Source organism: Peromyscus maniculatus, chromosome 2 (assembly GCF_049852395.1).
Source record: "Peromyscus maniculatus bairdii isolate BWxNUB_F1_BW_parent chromosome 2, HU_Pman_BW_mat_3.1, whole genome shotgun sequence".
Taxonomy (NCBI): domain Eukaryota; kingdom Metazoa; phylum Chordata; class Mammalia; order Rodentia; family Cricetidae; genus Peromyscus; species Peromyscus maniculatus.
In genome coordinates, this window is record NC_134853.1 from 141,454,953 (window position 1) to 141,473,930 (window position 18,978).

The window sequence follows — 18,978 nt, forward strand, 5'->3', positions numbered from 1 at the left end:
ACTTTCCTACACCGAAAGCCCGCTTTCTTCTGTGCCTATCCCAGTGAGCAGGACAAAGGGAAGGGACTTCCCTGATGTACCAACCTCTACAATCTCCCTGTGCCCTGAGAGAAGTTCACCTTGGAGGATTCACCTCTGCACACAGGGCTTCTCTGAGACAGTGGCCTAAAAGGATGACAGCTGAATCTCCTCTCCAGGGACAGGGACAGGAACTCTCACTGACTAAATAGTTTTGTCTGTTGTCAGACAGGCTCCCCTAGAAAGAGAAGCCCAAGGCTCTTTTCCTCTCTCCTTGAGGCCTGCCAGGACAGCTCTGTCATTAAGTGAACTGGGAACTGACTCCCAGGGACATGCCACCAACCATCACACCATACCTACCTTCTCCCTTCCTGAGCTCCCTCCTACAAGTCAGTACCTCAAAGATAACGCACTCGGGATGTGGAGGCAGAAGATCGGTATTTCACGATCATCCTCTGCTACTCAAGTTCAAGGCCAGTTTGGGCTCTATGAGACCCTGTCTTCCCTCCTCTCAAAACAGCCTTTGCCTGAGACCAGCCTTCACAGCTGGAGGGCAGTGGCCATCTCTTTTGGGGTTCACTACAGGTCTTCGAAGTTCTGAACATCCCACAGTGCGTGTCCCCCTCTTCCCCTTTATTTTGGTCCTCTATAGAAGAATGGCCGAGGAATTATTATCCAAGAGGTCACAGGCACCCCCAGTAATCTTTCCAAACCTATCTGCCCGCCTTGGACCCCATGGGGCAGGAAGGTGCAGGTCTGTCCCTCCTAAAGCCGAGGCACTGCAGAGCTAAGCCTGTCGCACGCACATAACTAGGGACAGATCCGGAGTCTGGGCTTCCCCCGTGGGGCCTCCCAGGGCACCTGCCCAAGGCCACCCAGCGCGCCAGTCCAGGCAGCGCCGGTGGAGCGGAGCCGGACCTCCCAGCGGCCGATGGGGGCGGTGACCGCCCGGGGCCTTCCCACGGTTCGGTGGCGCGTCACCGCGGGGGCGAGGGGGCGCCGGGGCGCCCCGGGCTGCGGTGCAGGAAAGGGCCCTGGGAAAGGGCTGCGTCGGCTCCCGGGCCGGGGCGGGGCCGGGGCGGGGCCCAACGACCAACTCCACGGATCGCAGGGCTGAGACCCCGCAGCCAGCTCTCGTCATGAAGCGGCCCAGGGCGCCCAGTGGCTCCGATGGCGAGTCTGACGGACCCATTGACGTGGGTCAGGAGAGCGACCTCAGGTAAGACAGAGTGGGGCTGAGGCTGTCGAGGGTGAGAGAGAGTCCAGCACACTCAGGTGTGCACAGCAGCGCGCAGGTGTCAGCCAGGATGCAGGGGTGTGTGCAGCGTCTCCAGTGTGTCCACAGCACCAGTATGGCGAATTCCTGGGTACCCCGGGCCAGTTAGGATTCTGGACGCTGGGATGGAAGGAGAATTCTGCTAGGCGGTATATTATGCCATTTGGCTGCACCCAGGGACGCCCCTGGAAAGTTTTACTGCAGACCTTAGGAAACTTTCATAGACGTAGGTTCCACATTCCGTTGCCCCTAATCTATTCACTATGAAGACATCTGTACTTCCCAATTTTACCCTTCTTTGGGAGCAGTTTTCACATGGTACAGAAAAGGATGGGGGGATGTGGGGGTTCCCTTTGAGCACACTGAACGCTGGAATTGGGTTTAGGTACTGAAAAAAATTCCTAGCCAGTTTGGAAGAACCTGGACTCCAATCTCAGAGCCCCTTCCACAAAACCTCCCAAATTGCCAGTGTTCTTCCACCTTTGTTAAATAGTCTGACTTTTAACCTGTGGAACAAACTGATCTTGTATGGTCCTTGCTACTTCCCAGCTCTGTGACTCCATAAGCTTCAGTTTTCTGATCTGTAAAATGGGAATAAATAACAAAGCCAGCACCATAGTGTTAGTAAAAACCCAGTGGAAGAAAGGATGTCAAGGGCTTAGCAGCAGCTCATGGTGAATGCTCAGCGTCAGGCTCGCACGTGAAAGAGCCTTCAAGCCCTTGCCACCCAGCCCACATCTGCCACCAAGTCACCATACAGCCTGCCTTTCTCTCTCTTTCTTCTTTCCTCTCCTCCTCCTTTTCCTTTCTTCAGTGCTGGATTGGATCCAGAGCCTGGTGCATGCTAGCCAAGTACCCTATCGACATGCAGTTTTGAGCCTTTGGTTTCCCTGCCTGGGACGATTTCCACACTGGGAAAAGGATGAGAGTGGAAAGGAAAGAAAGAGCTGCTGGAGTAGATAACCTCTCTTGATCTTCGGAACCTTGTCTCTGACCTCCATGTTCATGCCCTGGCACACGGAGCACACTCACATAGCTACATCCAGGCATGAGGACACACGCCTTCAATCCTAGCACTTAGGAGGCAGAGGCAGGCAGATCTCTGTGAGTAGTGAGACCCTATCTCAAAAGACCAAAGGAAGGGAGCTAATGGCAATAGATCTCTCTCTCTCTCTCTCTCTCTCTCTCTCTCTCTCTCTCTCTCTCTCCCTCTCTCTCATCTTGCATGTTAGTTATGGGGATGTATAATGTAGTTCCTTATGTAAACCCTTTAAAAATCACTTAGCAGAAACTGCTATTTATAGAAATAATTTTCGAAGCCAGTGCCTGCTGATAGGGAAGGAACCAGCACCACGTGGTGATGGAGAACAGAAGATCTCAAATTCAGTGCCACTGGGTCTTCAAGGACCAGTGTACAGAGTCGATGCCAGCTGAGATGGATGGGAGCTGGCTTCTATCCTTCATGAGCCTGGGCAGTAACTGCCAAGGGCTATGGAGAGTCTGGATTACATGGAAGAAGAGTCATAGTGTGGGCTTTGAGCCCCGCCCCCGTCCCTCACCCCTCCAGTGAGGAGAGGCCACTCACAGCCAGGGATGATGATGATGGCTTCCCGATGGCGGCGGCGGCACTGGGACTAAGGTGTAAAAGGTCACTGCAGGTTTTCCCCTCTATATCTTTTTGTCACTTTAACCAGAGCTCATTGTTAGAGACCGCTCCAGAAGACCAGACTCCTCCAAGGAGGGAAGGCAGCTGGACATCTGGCAGACTGGCTTATAAGATGCCTCTTTGTAGCACTCCCCAAAAGGGCCCTCCCCCCAGTAGACATAAATGCTTCGATTCAGAGACCACTGAACGATGCCTGCTGTGGCCTAGACCCTGGGCTGGGCATCAGAGCCCAGATGTATCCTGCTCAGCCTCTGCCCTCGGGGAACTCTCAGGGAAGAAGAGCTTCATGTACAAAGAAAGCCGGATAGACGGTGGCAGGGGCCACAGGGCTGGGGCAGCCAGACTCTGGGGTCAGAGGCAGTGCACAAATCCCTCCCATTCAGAGATGTGAGACCCAAGGGGCAGAGTGTGTTCTGATGTCACCAAGGACATCTGCCTGGTGGTAGCAACCTGCTCCATCCGTGGGAATCACCCACAGGGCTCTTGTGTGAAGTTGGCCCCCTGAAACAGTCTGCATCCACACACAATACAGCCCTTACCCATCTTCAAATATTTCATGAGCACCTCCCACATGTGAGACTTGAAGTCAGGGTCTACAGGCTGTTCCTTTATGATTTAAGGCACATGGTAGTCTCTGAAGTCAGAGAGACCTCACCACCATTTCCATGTGTAAGTGACTTTACTCTTTCCTGAATTGACGTTTTCTTTCTTTTCTCTCTTTCTCTCTCTCTCTCTTTCTTTCTTCTTCCTCTTTTTTTTTTTTTAGCAAAATGAGTGTGTAAATATCTACCTCTGAGAGTAAAGCTAGAATGAGGTTGAATATACATATATAGCACATAGCTTCTTGCTTTGGCGCAGGTAATTTCTAATAAATGTCACATTGTGGAGAGAGTGCCACATTCATGAGGCAGCAAAGTTTAATAGAAAAAACTAGAAATCTACAGACTGCCTTACAGGGCATTCTCAGCTCTGAATCTGTCACATCCCTCCCCCTAAAACAATTGTTTTCCTAAGGTCTATTATGCAATGTATGAGACAAATGGCTACATACTGCTGTCTAGAACGGAGAGTGCAGGCTACAAGACAGACATGGTGGGATGATGCATATTTGGAAGACATTGGCAAGAGTACTGAATTAAAATCCAGGAGATGTGGGGCTGGAGAGGTGGCTCAGTGGGTTAAGAACATACGCTGTTCTTCCAGGTTTGACTCTCTGCATGTCTTGGCGGCCCACAACTGCCTGTAATCCAAGTTCCAGGGTATCTGGTGCGTTCTTCTTGCACAGACATACATGCAGGCAGAACACCCATACACATAAAGTAATGTTATAGTGTGTGTGTGTGTGTGTGTGTGTGTGTGTGTGTGTGTGTGTGTGTGTGTTACATGTTTTAAAGGCAGTAGATGTAACTCGGATTCTGGATTTTCCTCTTATTTGCTGTATGGTCAAAGGTCCTTTCTCTCTCTGAGTGTTCTCATTTTACAAACGGTCTTAGTTCTGTGTGACTGTCCATCATTCAGAGCCTTGATTGGAATGTTGCCTTTGCTTGATACAAAGTGGGTGGAGTCATCACCAAAGGCCCCCACACACAGGGGACTTCCCAGGTGGAGTTGGGACTGGGGGTGTTCAGGACTGGCAGGCAGACCACTTTGAAAGCTACACCACCTGAAGAGACTGCCCTGGGATCCTGTCTAGGGGCTGCAGGAGGCCTGTGGAGATACTGGCACTCATCATGTCTTCTCTGGGTCCATGAAGATCTGCCTAGACGCTCAGAGGAGAGGTTCCCAGAACCCCTACCACTGTCAGGGCCAGATCCCAGGCTGTGGTGAGCTCTGGCTGGGAGCCTTAAGGATAAGGGGATTGGAGGACTAGTCAGACAGACAGGAAGTCAGGCTTAAGAAGGAAAACAATGCTGAGCTGGGAGCCAGAAGATAGCTTCCCATGCTGCTTTGCTCCTGAGCAGCTGGGTGGGCTGGCCAAGCTACTTTGGCACCCTGAGTGAGGCTCAGCATCCTCATCTGGAAAATGGACTTTTATAAAACCCAGAGGAGAGAGAACCTTGGCAGTGGTGCCAAGCAAACTGTAAGGTGAGATTTGCCTGGGAGATTTGGAGGAAGGGGCAGATCAGGTGGCAGGGGTGTTTGACCACGAGCCTGGGGAAAGGTGGAACAGCGCCCTTGGCCCTGAAGCTGGGTGTTGCTGTGTCAACCTCTGACAGACGGTCCCTGAGGAGGGATCGGTCTGCGAGGCAGTGACGTGCACAAGGCTAACCCAATACCCAGAGAGACGCTTTCTCCAGCCAGGGAGACAAAGGCTGTATTTCTTATGTACCTTGGCTCTCAGAGCTTGTCCCCAGTGAACCAGGGAAGGTTTTGTAAACAAGCTGCCCACAGATCTCAGGCCCTGGCTCACAGGGCCCTGCCTCCCGGGAGCTTTCACAGGCCTTTCAGCAGCTCTGCTTGTCCAGATGTGAGGGTGAGAGATACGTTTTTTTCCAGATGTGGCTGGAACAAGCCCGAGGCAGTGTGCTATCTGGTCTCTCCTGAAGCTGCCTTTCTGTGAGGTATTGAGAATGATCCAACTTCAGATGCCACAAAGAGAGTCACATGGGCTGAGACCCTCCTGGTGAGCTGTGTATGGCCCCGGTCCACGAAGGCCCAGAAGGCAGATTTCTATGTTGTTCATATTTACATTCTCTGTGGCACTGAAGATAAGTAAGAAATCCCACTGTGAGATCTGCGGGGTCCCAAGATGATTGAGGACCTGAGCTGTAACAGTGAGTGAAATGGATGAGCCTCATAACCTCATGGATGGACGTGTCTGTTGGATAGATGGACGTTAATCAAATCATCATGCCAGAGTAAAACAATTAGAATAAATGCTGTGGATGCAGGAGTCTGGGAAAGTAACCAGCAGGGGCCATGCCGCAGACTAGGAATTTTAAAGGGGCTCGGGACTCCTAAAGGAGGTGACATCTGAATGGCGATCTGAAGGCTGGTTGAGGTCGTTAGGCCATGGTGAGGAGGTGAGGAGATGGCCTGGACCAGAGATGTCTAGACTACAGAACACATATGCAGATGTGGGAGTTCCTGCATTCGGATTGGAGCATGCAGAGCAAGAGACAACTGGATATCAGAGGTGACAGGAAGCCTGGCTGTGGTGGCACTTGCCTTTAGTCCCAGCACTCGGGAGGCAGAGCCTGGTGGATCTCTGTGAGTTCAAGGCCAGCTTGGTCTACAGAGTGAGTTCCAGGACAGACTCCAAAGCTACACAGAGAAATCCTGTCTCAGGGTGGGGTGTGTGTGACAGGAACTAGTTGGGCCAACCAAAGGATAATGCTTAAGGGATAATGCTTTTGGGTCTTAAAAGCATTAAGAAGCCACAAAGGAAATTTAAGAGAGACAAGATCAAGCCTTCTGGTAGTAGCAGGAAAAAAAAAAAAAAGTTCAGTGGGACCCAAGGGAAGGCTCTTTTTGTAAGCCTGCAGGTGAGAGACATAGAGGGCCATGGAGACCAAGAAAACAGACATCAAACTATCGACACACGGTATAGGCAGGTTTTGACCACATAAAGTGAAGACCAAGGCGGAATCAAAGAAAGTGCCAGAGAAGTAGAAGGTGGGGGTGGCCTTTGCTGAGACGGGGAACCTAGGGTAGACAAGAAGCAGGTGCTGGGCAAGCTCATGGGCTCCTGTTGAGATGTTTGTTGGCATCCCCAAATGTCAGGGGAGGCACTTTGCCCAAAGCTGTGGAGTTAGCATCGGTAGGGTTGGGTCCTTGGTCCTCTCCAGTGAAACTCTGCCTTCTGAGGTGATAGATGGAGCAAAAGGCCATCCAGACGGAAAGCGGTTGAGGTGGTTACTGTGGTCAAATTCCGGGCAGAAAACCCCTCGGCTGAGTCTTTGTAATAGAACTATTGGGGTTGGAGCAAACATCCGTCATCCAGCCTGGGTCTCAGAAGAAGGCACAGGCATGGGAGGCAGAGCGAGGATTCCGGGACCCGTGCCTTCTGGGAGGCCAGAGCAATGTCCCCGAGCGTGCGAGAGGAGCCTGTGACCCAGATGCCGCCTCCGCCTCGCCCCCGGCCGCGCCGCGTGGGAGGAGGCGGCAGCTGCGGGCCGGGCGGAGGGCGGGCGGCGGCGCTCGGCCCGTGGGAAGCGGCGGCATCTGCGCTTTCCACGCTCCTTCCCAGCGGCTAGCTCTGAAATCCAACCCTCCCGGCCCGGCCTGGCCGCCGCTGGCCCGCGCCCTCAATCAGCCCGCCCCCGGGATCGGGTTGCAGGACCCGAGAGGGAGCATCCTGGTTCGCGGTTCCCCGACGGTCGGCCGCCCGCAGGAGCAGGAGCTAGGCTACCCGCGTCCGCCAGAGGCTGACAGGCAGGAAGCCAGGAGAGCACAGAGGACTTGGCCCCAGAGAAATGGGTCTCCGGGGAGAAAGGAGAGCAGGCAACCCTTTTGCATGCCCTGTGCCCCTTCCTGGTCTGGGAGGCTATGGCCACCTGGGAGCCCCACCCCACCCCATGCACCCCGGTCCTGGCCTGCTGCCAGCCGGGCCTCCCAGGTCAATCTAGGTCAGGGAGATGATCCCTCGGCTCTGAGAAACTAGCCTTTCTCTTCCCCTGCAGCCAGATGGCCAGACCGCTGACCACCCCCAGCCCTTCGCAGATGCAAGCCCGGAAGAAACGCAGAGGGGTGAGTGAGCCGCAGCCTTTGAGGAGCCCAATCAGGGTTTGCACTGAATCCAAGGAGGCCTGGCCCATCATCCCGGCTGACTGGACAGGTTCAAACCCAAGCTCTGCCTATTGCAGTCCTGGTGGCTGGGCATGCATGCCACCTCCCCTCCACTGCCTTGCTTCTACCTCTGAGTGACAGGGAGCATCTACCTCAAAAGACTGATTGATCGTTTGTTTTTCAAATTCACTATGCAGTTGAGGATGCCCTTGATCTCCTGATCCTCCTGCCTCCACCTCCCAAATGCTGGTGTTACAGGCATGCACCACCACACCTGGTTTTTGCAGTACTGAGGATTTAGTGCAGACCTCATACACGCTAGAGGCAAGCACGCCACCAACTGAGCTACAGGCCCAGCGTCAACGAGCTGTTCTGAAGACTGAGTGGGTTCCCATAAACTCTGATCGATCAGCACCTGACCATAGCCCATCAATACTTCGTTGTAGTCTCTGCTCTTCCTTGTTTTCTCTGAACCCAGAACTTTTTCTTCTTTGTGTTGAGCAAGGAGGGCGCTCCCTGCTAGCAGCCCTCCATCTTATCCTATCCCACCTTTTCCTGGGGATCCAGAGGCCTGGGATCCAGCAGGAGGCCACTCACTCACTCATTCACTCACTCACTCACTCACTCACCCACTCACCAGAAGCCTTAGGCAAATCGTTCTTCCCTACCTCGTATTTGCTAAAAAGTAATGGATTATAATTTCTACCCAGCTATGAGGATTCTGTTGCCAGAACTGTGGGGAAGAGAGTGTGGATGAAGGCCTCTGCAGCTAGAGAGAGCAAGACCCAGAATTCTTCAGGTGTTCTCATGATCCAGAAACTGGAGGGCTAACTCTGGCCCGGCAGGGTCCCCCAGGTCTGCACCAGTGCTGAGGCTGGTGTCCTCATTCTGATAGGCAGTGCCCTGCTTTACATATGGTGAACATCATCCCTACAGACCAGGACAAGAGGCTTGAATGCTAGTCCCAGCTCTACGCTTTTGCTGTGTGGCATGAAACAGATTATTGTCAGTCTGAACTCTCGTTCTCGTCCTCCGTAAATAACGAATAGATTTACCGCCCAGAAAAAAAAAATAACTTGAGGGAAAATATGAGTCAGTGTCCATCAGGGCACACTGGAAAGTGTGATGAAATGCCCACAGGGAACTTCTTGTCATTATTTTTCAGATCATAGAGAAACGGCGCCGGGACCGTATCAACAGCAGCCTTTCTGAACTGCGACGCTTGGTGCCCACTGCTTTTGAGAAGCAGGTGTGTGATGGTGCTGATCCGGTAGAAGGCAGGGTGTGGTTCCTATGGTGTCTCTGACTGCCGGCAGAGCTGCGGTCGTTTATGAATAGCTGTCACTGGGGTCTGGGAAGATGGCACAGAGGGTATGAGCACTTGTTGAAGATCTGAGTTCAAATCCACAGCAGCCATGTAAAACTGGACACTGCTGTGCACACCTGTAGCACCAGCATTGGGAGGCAGAGATGGGCAGATTCTAGGAGCCTGGACAGCGAGACTTGAGTTCAGTCCAGGTCTCACATTGTGGAAAGAGAGAAATGACTCCAGCAGGCTGGCCTCTGACTTCACACACACACACACACACACACACACACACACACACACACACAAATAATTTTTAAAATGTAAGGCTGGAGAGGCGATCCGCAGTTAAAAGCACGCGCTGCTCTCCAGAGGACTAAAGTTTAATTCCCAGCCAGCAGCTCACAACTGCATATAACCCCAACTACAGGAGCTCTGATGATGTCTTCTGGCCTTTGCTGGCACCTGTACACACATGAGCATACATTCACATAGATACACATACTACAAAGAAACAATAAAAATCTAAGAAAAAATAAGATGGAGAGTAATAAAGGATGATACTTTATGTTATCTCCTGGCCTCCACATGTGTACACATGGGCACCCCACACACATACACATACACAAGATGTGCATATGCCACACACATGTGCGTACACACACAAGTATGCATAGTTGTCACTGGCCACGGGACAAAACGAATAGACAAATATACTTAGCAAGGTGTCTTGGGTATGGTGGCTTTATACCTGATGTGTTCCTTTGGATTAAATCCTAAAATTGATCCTGAGAGGCAGGGATTATTCTGCACATCGTACAGGTAAGGAAGTAAGGGACAGAGATGTCATGTAATATCTACCTACTACATTACACGGCTAATAAATTTCTGAGCAGAAAGAGCACGTAACTGTATCGCATGTCCCCCGACATTTCTAGAGCTCTTTGATAGTAAAAAGTGCATTCAGAGAGTGAGCACCTGTTGTGGAACATGGAGTGGGAGGAGGTGGTGAGGACCACAGTGGAGAGACATATGGGTGAATCAGGCTGCCTCAAAGACCCTTACCCTCTGCTCAAGGCTTAGGTCACATGTCATCTGCCTTCCCTTAGGCCAGTAAGTACAAGTCAGCCATTCCAAGATGCTCATTAAAGCCTTCTCAGAGCCAGCAATGAACTAGACTTGGTGTCTGTATTTAAGGGACGGGCACGGAGAGTCTGACCCTCAGGTTTCCCATGGGAGCCAAAGTTCCCTGGAACCATTTCCCAAGAGAGAACAGAGAAGGACAAGTTTGTTGGGCTCAGATGATGTGCTAGGACTTGGGGATACTGAAGATGGAGTTGGGTTCCCAGGACAGCAGGTCTATGGAGTAGGTGATGGTGGATGGTAGCAGGAGTCTGGTGATGGTGACGAGGCCATGGCAGTAGATGAGTCTTTCTGGGAGAGAAGTGGGCTGACATTCACTGGGAGTGTTTTAGGAGAGAGACGCCCAAGAGACAAGGTGGAAGGAGACTAAGGAGGATTCAGCCAGGGCGGTTGAGTCGGGGAGGCGTTTTAGGATGGAAGCCCCGAAATGATGTGGACAGTGAAGCACCTAGCAGTCCTGGACAGGTTGGACAAAGTAGTAGCCCAAGTGGTCAGGGGGTGGGAGGGAAGGGAGGAAACCCAGGCAGTGAATGCTGATGGGGACGGGAGGGCAGTTCACCCCAGCCTTCACCTGCTGCAGCCTCTGCCTTCCATTCCCACAGGGCTCCTCCAAGCTGGAGAAAGCCGAGGTCTTGCAGATGACCGTGGATCACTTGAAGATGCTCCATGCCTCTGGTGGCACAGGTACCAATGCTCTACTCTCTTGGGAATTAATCACACTACAAGTACTTTGATACAGGGCCCTGGGGATCAAGGGGTGAGCTCAAACTGATGGCCAAATAGATTGTCGTTGCCCTCCCGTGGAAGAACTGAAGTGGGTTCCAGCCACCTTTTGCCAAGCTCCTCTCTTTAGTTTTATGCTACTTTGATGTTTGTTTTGAGAAAAGAATCTCTCCCTGTAGCCCAAGCTGACCTCAAATTCACAAATCCTCCTGCCTCAGCCTCTAGAGTTGAGATTACAGGCAGGGGCCACTACACCAAATTGTCTCTCTTCTTTGTCTCCCTCATGACTTCCTGCGTCTCCATTTGTCCTAAGCCTTGCCTCAGTGCCACTCCTCCCAGTCTTAGAGGGTTGCTCTGTGGCACCGGCTTCCAGAAGACTCACCAGCAAGACCTGGCTAACCGGTAGCTTGGATAAGCAAATTCTCAATAGAATCCCAGTCTTCAACTAACCTGAACCCAGGGAGGAAAGTGTCTGAGATTTTTAGCCATAGACATTTTGCTGGTGTCTCTACCCGTTGGCCTAGGCTTCTGGACTGCTGTTGGACCCTCGGCAGCACTGGAAAGTGAGTCATGCTCACAGCAGGTGTCAGATGATGGGAACTGGCAAGTCATTCCATCGTTTTGTTAACGCTTTCCATTAAAATCATGGAGCAGCGATGACTTTCGTTTCGTTTTGTTTTTCAAGGCAGGGTTTTTCTATGTAACAGTCCTGGCTGTCCTGGAACTCATGCTGTAGACCAGGCTGGCCTCGAACTCACAGAGATCCACCTGCCTCTGCCTCCCGAGTGCTGGGACTAAAGTCATGCGCCACCACCTCTCGGTAGCGAAGAGTTTAAAAAGACTCCCAGGTGAATGACAATCCTGTCTAGCATCTTCTAGGTGTGATTGGGAAGCCTCCACACTCCACAGACCTTAGCTACAGAGATGTAAAGCTGGGGAACAACTTTCAGCTCTGGAAGAGAACAGTGGTCCAAATCGGTGTGGCACCTGGGGGCAGGCAGTATTCAGGATCTCCCTGAAAGAGTCAGTCTAGATTAGACTGTAGGAATTGGCAAGTTTAGCCGACCTACCCAGTAATTCTAATGCGGTGGCCCCTTTGGAAAAGTCTGCCAAAGGAACGCATTCCTGACAGTCGCAGCCAATGGGGAGAGGCTTCAAATTATATTCATGGTGATCCTATTAAAGGGAAAGTGGTGATTAGCATGTGGGCAGCACTTTAAAATGTTTTCACTTATCTCACTCCATTCTCACAAGGACCAGGAAGGAGGGGGTGGGGGTGTCCTCACCACTGTGTCTCAGGCTAATGGAAAGGGCAGAGAGCTATGGTTGGGAGTGTTCAGGCTTTTGATTTAATTCTGGTGTTGCTGCTCCTTCAGTCTTGACTTAAGACAAATGGTTTATCCTTTCTATCCCCGAGGTTCTTCAGCTTTAAAGTGGATATGGTAAAAGAGTGTTTATCAGGATTAAATTAGATACTGCTGTGAAGTGTGTAATAAGAACTCGGCAGACATTTGTTTAAAAGGAACCATGTAGCCAGGCATGGTGGTGTGCACATGTAACCACAGCTCTCTAGAAGTGGAGGCAGGAGGATCAGGAGTTCCAGATCATTGTAGGCAACACAGTGAGTTCCAGACCAGTCTAGACTACATGAATGAATATCTAAAAATTAACTAACTAATTAATTAAAAGAGGCTGAGGATGTAGCTCAGTTGGTAGAGTACTTGCCTGCTGTCCGCAAAGCCTTGGGTTCAATCCCTAGCCCTGTAGTAGCCAGGAGTGGTGGCTGTTCCTGTAATCTCAGCACTTGGAATGTGGACCCAAAAAGATCAAAGTTCAGAGTTCAACTACATAGTGAGTTGAAGATCAACCTGGACTACATTAGACCAGGTCTCAAAGAAATAAATATATATAAAGAAATCATGTTTAAGCTGGCCAGTGGTGGTACATGCCTTTAGTCTCAGCACTCTAAGTTTTAGGTCCACAAAATGAGTTCCAAGACAGCCAGGGATACACAGAGAAACCTTGTCTTGAAAAACAAGCAAACTGTGTGTGTGTGTTTGTGGTGTGTGTGTGTGTGTGTGTGTGTGTGTGTGTGTGTGGTGTATGATGTGTGTGTGTGGTGTGATGTGTGTGAGTGTGGTGTGTGATGTGTGTGTGTTTGTGGTGTGTGTGTGTGTGTGTGTGTGTGGTGTATGATGTGTGTGTGTGGTGTGATGTATGTGAGTGTGGTGTGTGATGTGTGTGTGTGTGTGGTGTATGATGTGTGTGTGGTGTGATTGTGTGTGTGTGTGTGGTGTGTGATGTGTGTGTGGTGTGTGATGTGTGTGTGTGTGTGTGTGGTGTGTGATGTGTGTGTGTGTGTGTGTGTGTGGTGTGTGATGTGTGATGTGTGTGATGTGTGGTGTGTGTGTGTGTTTATTAAATGAAAAGTTATGAAATGAAAGAGTCCAGCAAACACAGAGGTGAGGGACACATGCATCATCAGCATCATCACACAGCACAGCCAAGTCTCACCCTAAACTGCCAGACCCTGCAGTCTCCTACTGAGCTGTCCTGTCCCTTCGAGGGTCCCCAGCCATGAACCAGAGATGAGAGATTTGCTGCCACAGTCAGGAGCCAGTACTGGCTGCTGCTTTTTCCCCCCCTGCCCAGAAGGTATTTGAGAGAAGAGCAGGTATTGTGGAGGCAGTAGAGATGTGGACGCCTGTGTGGACAGTCCACCTGGCCTGCCCATCAGTGACATCAGGCCAAGAGAGAGCCCTTGCCTGGTAGCAGCTGCATGGGGCCAGTACATTCCAAACTGTGTTCTGAGCTGGAGGATGAACTCAGACGCAGCAGCAGCTGGGCCACTGGCGTGAGTGACAGCTCCCTCCATTTATGGAGGGGGTCCCAGGACCATCTCGTTTCACCCTCTCTCTTCGCCGCAGCGGCAAACATTGCAGCAGTGACAGCTACTTCTATCGCCTCCCATTTTCAGGCTGAGGAAACTGAGGCCTGGGGATGCTCATCCGTGGCCAGGTGGCCAGTTTAAGTGGCAGGTCCATGATTCGAACCCAGCCCTGGTGGCTTCTAAAGGCTTCACCACTACACAGTGGTGCCTTCTCCTGGCGACCTTCTGCTCCGCTAGCTGCGGTCATTCCCTCCTCTCCCCAAACCTGCCTCTTTTCAGAAAGTGGGGTTATAATACATCTTCTATGTCCGCTATCTTTTCACGGGTGTCAGCTTAAAGAAATTGTGTGGGCCACAAGATTTTCTTCGCATCAATCATGAAGTGTGAAGAAAACACATTTTGTGATGCAGCGTGGTTTCTAGTGCTGAGGCAGGGGCTCCAGGAGGTGAAGGGACATGTCCAAGGTCACTGGGTCACTGTAGGCTATCCACAGGTCACACGTGGTATCTTCCCCCAGGTTCTGTGCTTCATCCCCGGCATGCCCTCATGGTGCTTTACTTTACAGGGTTCTTTGACCCCCGAGCCCTGGCTGTTGACTTCCGGAGCATTGGTTTTCGGGAATGCCTCACGGAGGTCATCAGGTACCTGGGGGTCCTGGAAGGACCCAGCAGCCATGCAGACCCTGTCCGGATTCGCCTTCTCTCCCACCTCAACAGCTACGCGGCTGAGATGGAGCCTTCGCCCACACCCACTGGTGCCCTGGCCTTCCCTGTGTGGCCCTGGTCTTTCCTCCATAGCTGCTCGGGGTTACCTTCCCTGAGCGGCCAGCTCGCCATTCTGGGAAGAGTGCCTGGCCCTGTCCTCCCCAGTGTCTCTTCTCCCACTTTCCCCATCTCTGCCCTCCGGTCCACTCCAGTGCACAGAGTGGCTGGCACCATCCTGCCGGCCCGGAGGAATCTGTTGCCCAGTCGAGGGGCAGCTTCCGCCCAGAGAGCCCATCCTCCCGAGAGGCCAGCTGCCCCTCCGCCCACAGCCCCTGGTAGCAGGGTTGCCAGGAGCAACCACGTGGTCCCCGTCCTGCCGTCTTCTTCTCCGACAGCCCCTGGAGCTGGGAAATCTGATGACAGTGTGTCTGGTCCCATCTCCAGTCCACCTCCTCTGGGGCCAACTGGGAGGCCATCAGGAGCAGTGCTCTACCACTCGTGGGTCTCTGAAATCACTGAAATTGGGGCTTTCTGAGCTGACCCCACACACACACAACCATCCCCAAGGAATGGGAAATGTTCCTGTTCCCCCCGCCCCAGGAGCTCTGAAAATGGTGCCACCTTTTCTGATTTATTTTCTAGAACGGCTTCCATACAAAGGCATCTCTCCTCACCCATCAGAGCCCCGCCCCCGGCCCCGCCCCCACCACCGACCCTGCTGCCCACCAGGCTCCCCTGTAGTCCTTTCAGAGCTCAGAGCCTTAGTCTCATTCTCCACAGGCACAGATGAGTCACATGGTGCCTTGTGACCCCCCTAGGCACTGTGGACCCAGAACGCATGGACCTTGGGTCTGGAGCCGAAGCTTTAATCTAAAGGATTCCATGGCCGGGGCAGGCTGCTCACACGAAGAGGTGGGACTCCTAGTCCTGAGGACTGGTGAGATTCAGCCACTCCAGGCCAGCAGGATGGACTGTGCTGTCTGCTTCACTTCCTGAAGACAGAAATGAAGCAGGGGCTATTGAGCCATCTCTACAGCCCACCCTGTAACAGTGAAGCACAGGACAGATCTGTTCAATACAGCTACAGCCTGCAGCCACCGTCGTCCCCACTTCAGATGCCCGCATGACTATCCACTAAGGCTTGACAAGCCGGGGCCAGGAAGATTCTCCACAGCAGCAAAGCTCTGAGGCAGGAGATCCCTACCACCAGGTCTCCACAGCGCTTCAGACAGAAGCCAGGGCCGAGAGAGCATCGGGAGAGCCCAGCTCCCTTTCTCTTGGGTACTGTCCTCCAGGACTATGGCCCTTCCCATGGGGTCCCCAGTGTGGAGGACCTGTGGCCATGATGGTGGCACCCCAAGAGTCATTCTCTTGGGATTCAGCACCAGACATGTGAGCGGCCTGGTTTGCCTCCGGCTCCCAGAGCCCAGACTGCTGGCACAGCCGAGGGCCCGTCAGGCTGGATAAAAATAACTTGGAGGAGGGGGAGAACAGGCAGAGGCGGCTGGGCTCTTCAAGGTCATGCAGCGGGTCCAGGGCCTGAGAGCCTGCTCACCCAGATTTCACACAGCTGGCTCCGCTCAGAGGCCAGCTCACTCCCCAGCTCCGCCTCAGGCCGCCGCTTGCCTCTCTAGTGGGAATAAATGGCCGGTGGAACGGCAGAGGCTGAACTGACATTTAGGGTTGCCCTATCAGCAAACAAAGTGTGGAAACATTTCTGTCCTCTTTGGTGAGCACCTGCTCCCCACAGTGCCCCCCGGGGGCCACCCAACGTGCCATCTGGGGACACCCTGGTCAATGCCTGGCAAAACCAAGATTGTGGGGATCTGGAACTGGTTGTTCACTGACGCTGGGGCCGTGGTGATTGTGAAATACGAGGTCATCCTGGAAAGCCTCCATCCCCCGTCCCCATCCCAGCCTTGGATGGAACCATAGTCCCCAGAGCTGTGGTAAGGAGCCTGTGGGCACAAAAGTGGAGTTTACAAAACCCTGGGAGCAAAGGGGTCATTTCAGAACATCAGGACAGAGGGCAGAGGTCACCTGAGTGACCCAGAAAGTGCTTGCGACTAGGTCAAGAAGAGATAAAGACTTCCTTCATTTCTTAGTGGAAGCAATTTCTTTAATCTTGCTGCCATATTGGACCCATCTGAGGGCATCCCTGTGGAGTGCATGGTCAGCCCACCGAGAAACACAGGTGCAGGGAGGCTAGAAGAGGCATGCAGTCTCCTGGGGTGGGGAGAGGTGATAGAAGTCCCTGGATATTAGGGTCTTACTGCAGGCCTGCAGGTCGGCAGCCTCCTAGCCAGAGATTCGGTGTTCACTCACGGCTGCGCTATGGGAAACACATTTCCCAGTTGCGGGTACCCGAACCGCGAAGCAGTCTGTTGGCACCATGGAAACACGGCAAAAATGGCTGAGCCCTTTGAGCATCCATCCTGGGTGGTGTTGGCTTCCTTCTCCCAGGAGACTGGGCAGGTCACACACACACACACACACACACACACACACACACACACACACACACACACACACACAGCCGAGTACTCACGCCTCCTGTTTCTAGTCCCAACCCTTTCTGGTGGCCCCAACACTCTCATCCCACTGCAGGGTGTTGCAGGCAAGCAATAAAGATGTTTAGTTCTGGAAACTTCCACCACCACACCTCCACTTGTACTTCCTGAATGTTTCTGGACTCCCTGAACCCAGGGCTCCAGGCCTGGCAATGTCCCCTCTCCCCCTAGTCTATTGCCCCGGCTTCCTGGCTTGGTCCTGGCTGTGGCAGTCAGTTCTCAGCAGGCACTGGCGAGAATGTGGCATGTGCAGGGCACATCATATCAACCCAGCCTGAACCCCAGACACGCCCCCACCACACACCCTGTTATTCTAATGATAAAAATCAGAGCTCCTTTTAAATCCCATCCTGACTTCCAGCCTTGTTTCGTGCTGACCCCAAACTTGCTCAGTGTTTATGCTACACAGGCCTGCTCTCATATCCCCAGCATTCCATCCTTAGAGCTTCTCTCATGAGGTTTCTAGAATGCTCCTCCCTTTGCCTTGCATGGCCTACTTCAGTTCCTCAGGCCTTGCCTTCCATGTCACCTCCTCCTGGAGGCCTTCTGGGACTAATGTGCTTGAGTAGCTCATTCTTCTCGAAAGTCCCAATTGGTTCCCTTCATGGAGAGTTTGCTAATGCATACCTGCTTGTGTGCTTATTGGTTAGGTGTATCCCCCACTGGTGTGTCAGTTCAGTGAGGCCAGGGATCACACCTGGCCTGTGCTCCCATCTACACCCAGCACTGAGCACAATGCCTGCTCATCATCACTGTCCTATGAACTTCTGCTGACTCCATAGATCAAGGAGGTGAGAAGGCTTCTGGCTTCCTGTGTGGCTGGCACAGACCCCGATGGGGGTGGATTCCACCCTTACTCCCACTGGCTGGCATTTAGAGGAGACGGGAGAGCCAAGGCCGAGGGACTGGGCGTTCTGGCAGAATGGTCAGAAGTCCCTGGCCAGAGGAGAGGCAAGCGTCTTGGCCCTGGAGTGCATGCTGACAGCTGAGCCTGCCAGCGGGTTTGTGCTTTGCTCTTGGCCTAGCTCCATAGTGCATCCAGCCCCCAACAAATCCAACATTCATGGAGAGCCAGCCTGTGCCAGCCAGGCCTGGCAGAGCCAAAGGTAACAAACACACAGTCACTCAGAGGGCACCATACCCTCTGCCTAGATGAGATGGGCATGGAAAGATCTCTGGAGAAGGCTAAGGACTGCAGCGTGGGTATGCTTTTCTGGCTTCTCTGGGAGGGGCCCTGGAAGGAAGCCCTCCTGGAGGAGGACCAAGGGACTCCCTTGCAGAGATCTGGAGGTTCACCCAGGAAGCTACCGAAGCAGGCTTGGAGCTGAGCGCAATCCCTCAGTACAGGTGAAAGATGGGCTAGCCTGAGCTCTGAGACTCATCTTCCTCATTACACACTTGTTAACGGGAAGTGATTTTCTTCAAGTTCTTTGCCCTTCTCGAACTTAACATTTTCGTTTGTAAAATGGCCATGATGCAATAATGGCCGCCCACATATGTGCACGTGCACACACACAAAGATTTAATAAAGTTAATTTAAAGAAAAAGAAATTGGTGCTGCTGAGCACGGTGATGCGTCTATAACCTCAGCATTCAGTGAAGCAAGAGGATCAGGAGTTCAAAGCTAACCTTGGAAACATGAGGCTGTCTCAAATAAACAACAAGGGGGTGGGGTGGGTGCCGGAGAGATAGCTCAGTGGTACAGAGCACTTGTGGCTCTTGCAGAGGACCCAGGTTCGGTTCCCAGCATGGTGCCTAACACACACCTGTTACTCCAGTTCCAGAGGCTTGGATTGGAGGCTTGCTTCTTGCCTCCCTGGCACTGCTTGCGTATGGTGCAGACACGCAGGCAGAACACCCATAAAAACAAACAAATAACAGCAACAACAACAAATGATGACAAAGAAGGCGGGGAGGAGGAGGGGAAGGAGGAAGAAGAGGAGGAGGAGATCCA

At 52.5% G+C, this 18,978-nt stretch overlaps 1 protein-coding gene across 3 annotated transcripts; it reads left to right on the plus strand.

Annotated features, from left to right (window-relative positions):
* Positions 1-1,046: 1,046 nt before the first annotated feature.
* Heyl (hes related family bHLH transcription factor with YRPW motif like) lies at positions 1,047-17,115 on the plus strand. 3 transcript variants are annotated; one of them, XM_006992246.4, is made up of 5 exons: positions 1,047-1,237; positions 7,583-7,649; positions 8,854-8,937; positions 10,740-10,821; positions 14,316-17,115. In XM_006992246.4, the coding sequence occupies exons 1-5, from the start codon at positions 1,158-1,160 to the stop codon at positions 14,987-14,989; spliced, it is 987 nt and encodes a 328-aa protein (XP_006992308.3). In that variant the 5' UTR covers positions 1,047-1,157; the 3' UTR covers positions 14,990-17,115. The 3 variants fall into 3 exon arrangements, with proteins under 3 accessions (XP_006992308.3, XP_076421097.1, XP_076421096.1); XM_076564982.1 differs by lacking the exon at positions 1,047-1,237 and adding an exon at positions 1,252-2,398; XM_076564981.1 differs by lacking the exon at positions 1,047-1,237 and adding an exon at positions 2,473-5,045.
* The last annotated feature ends 1,863 nt before the right edge of the window (positions 17,116-18,978 follow it).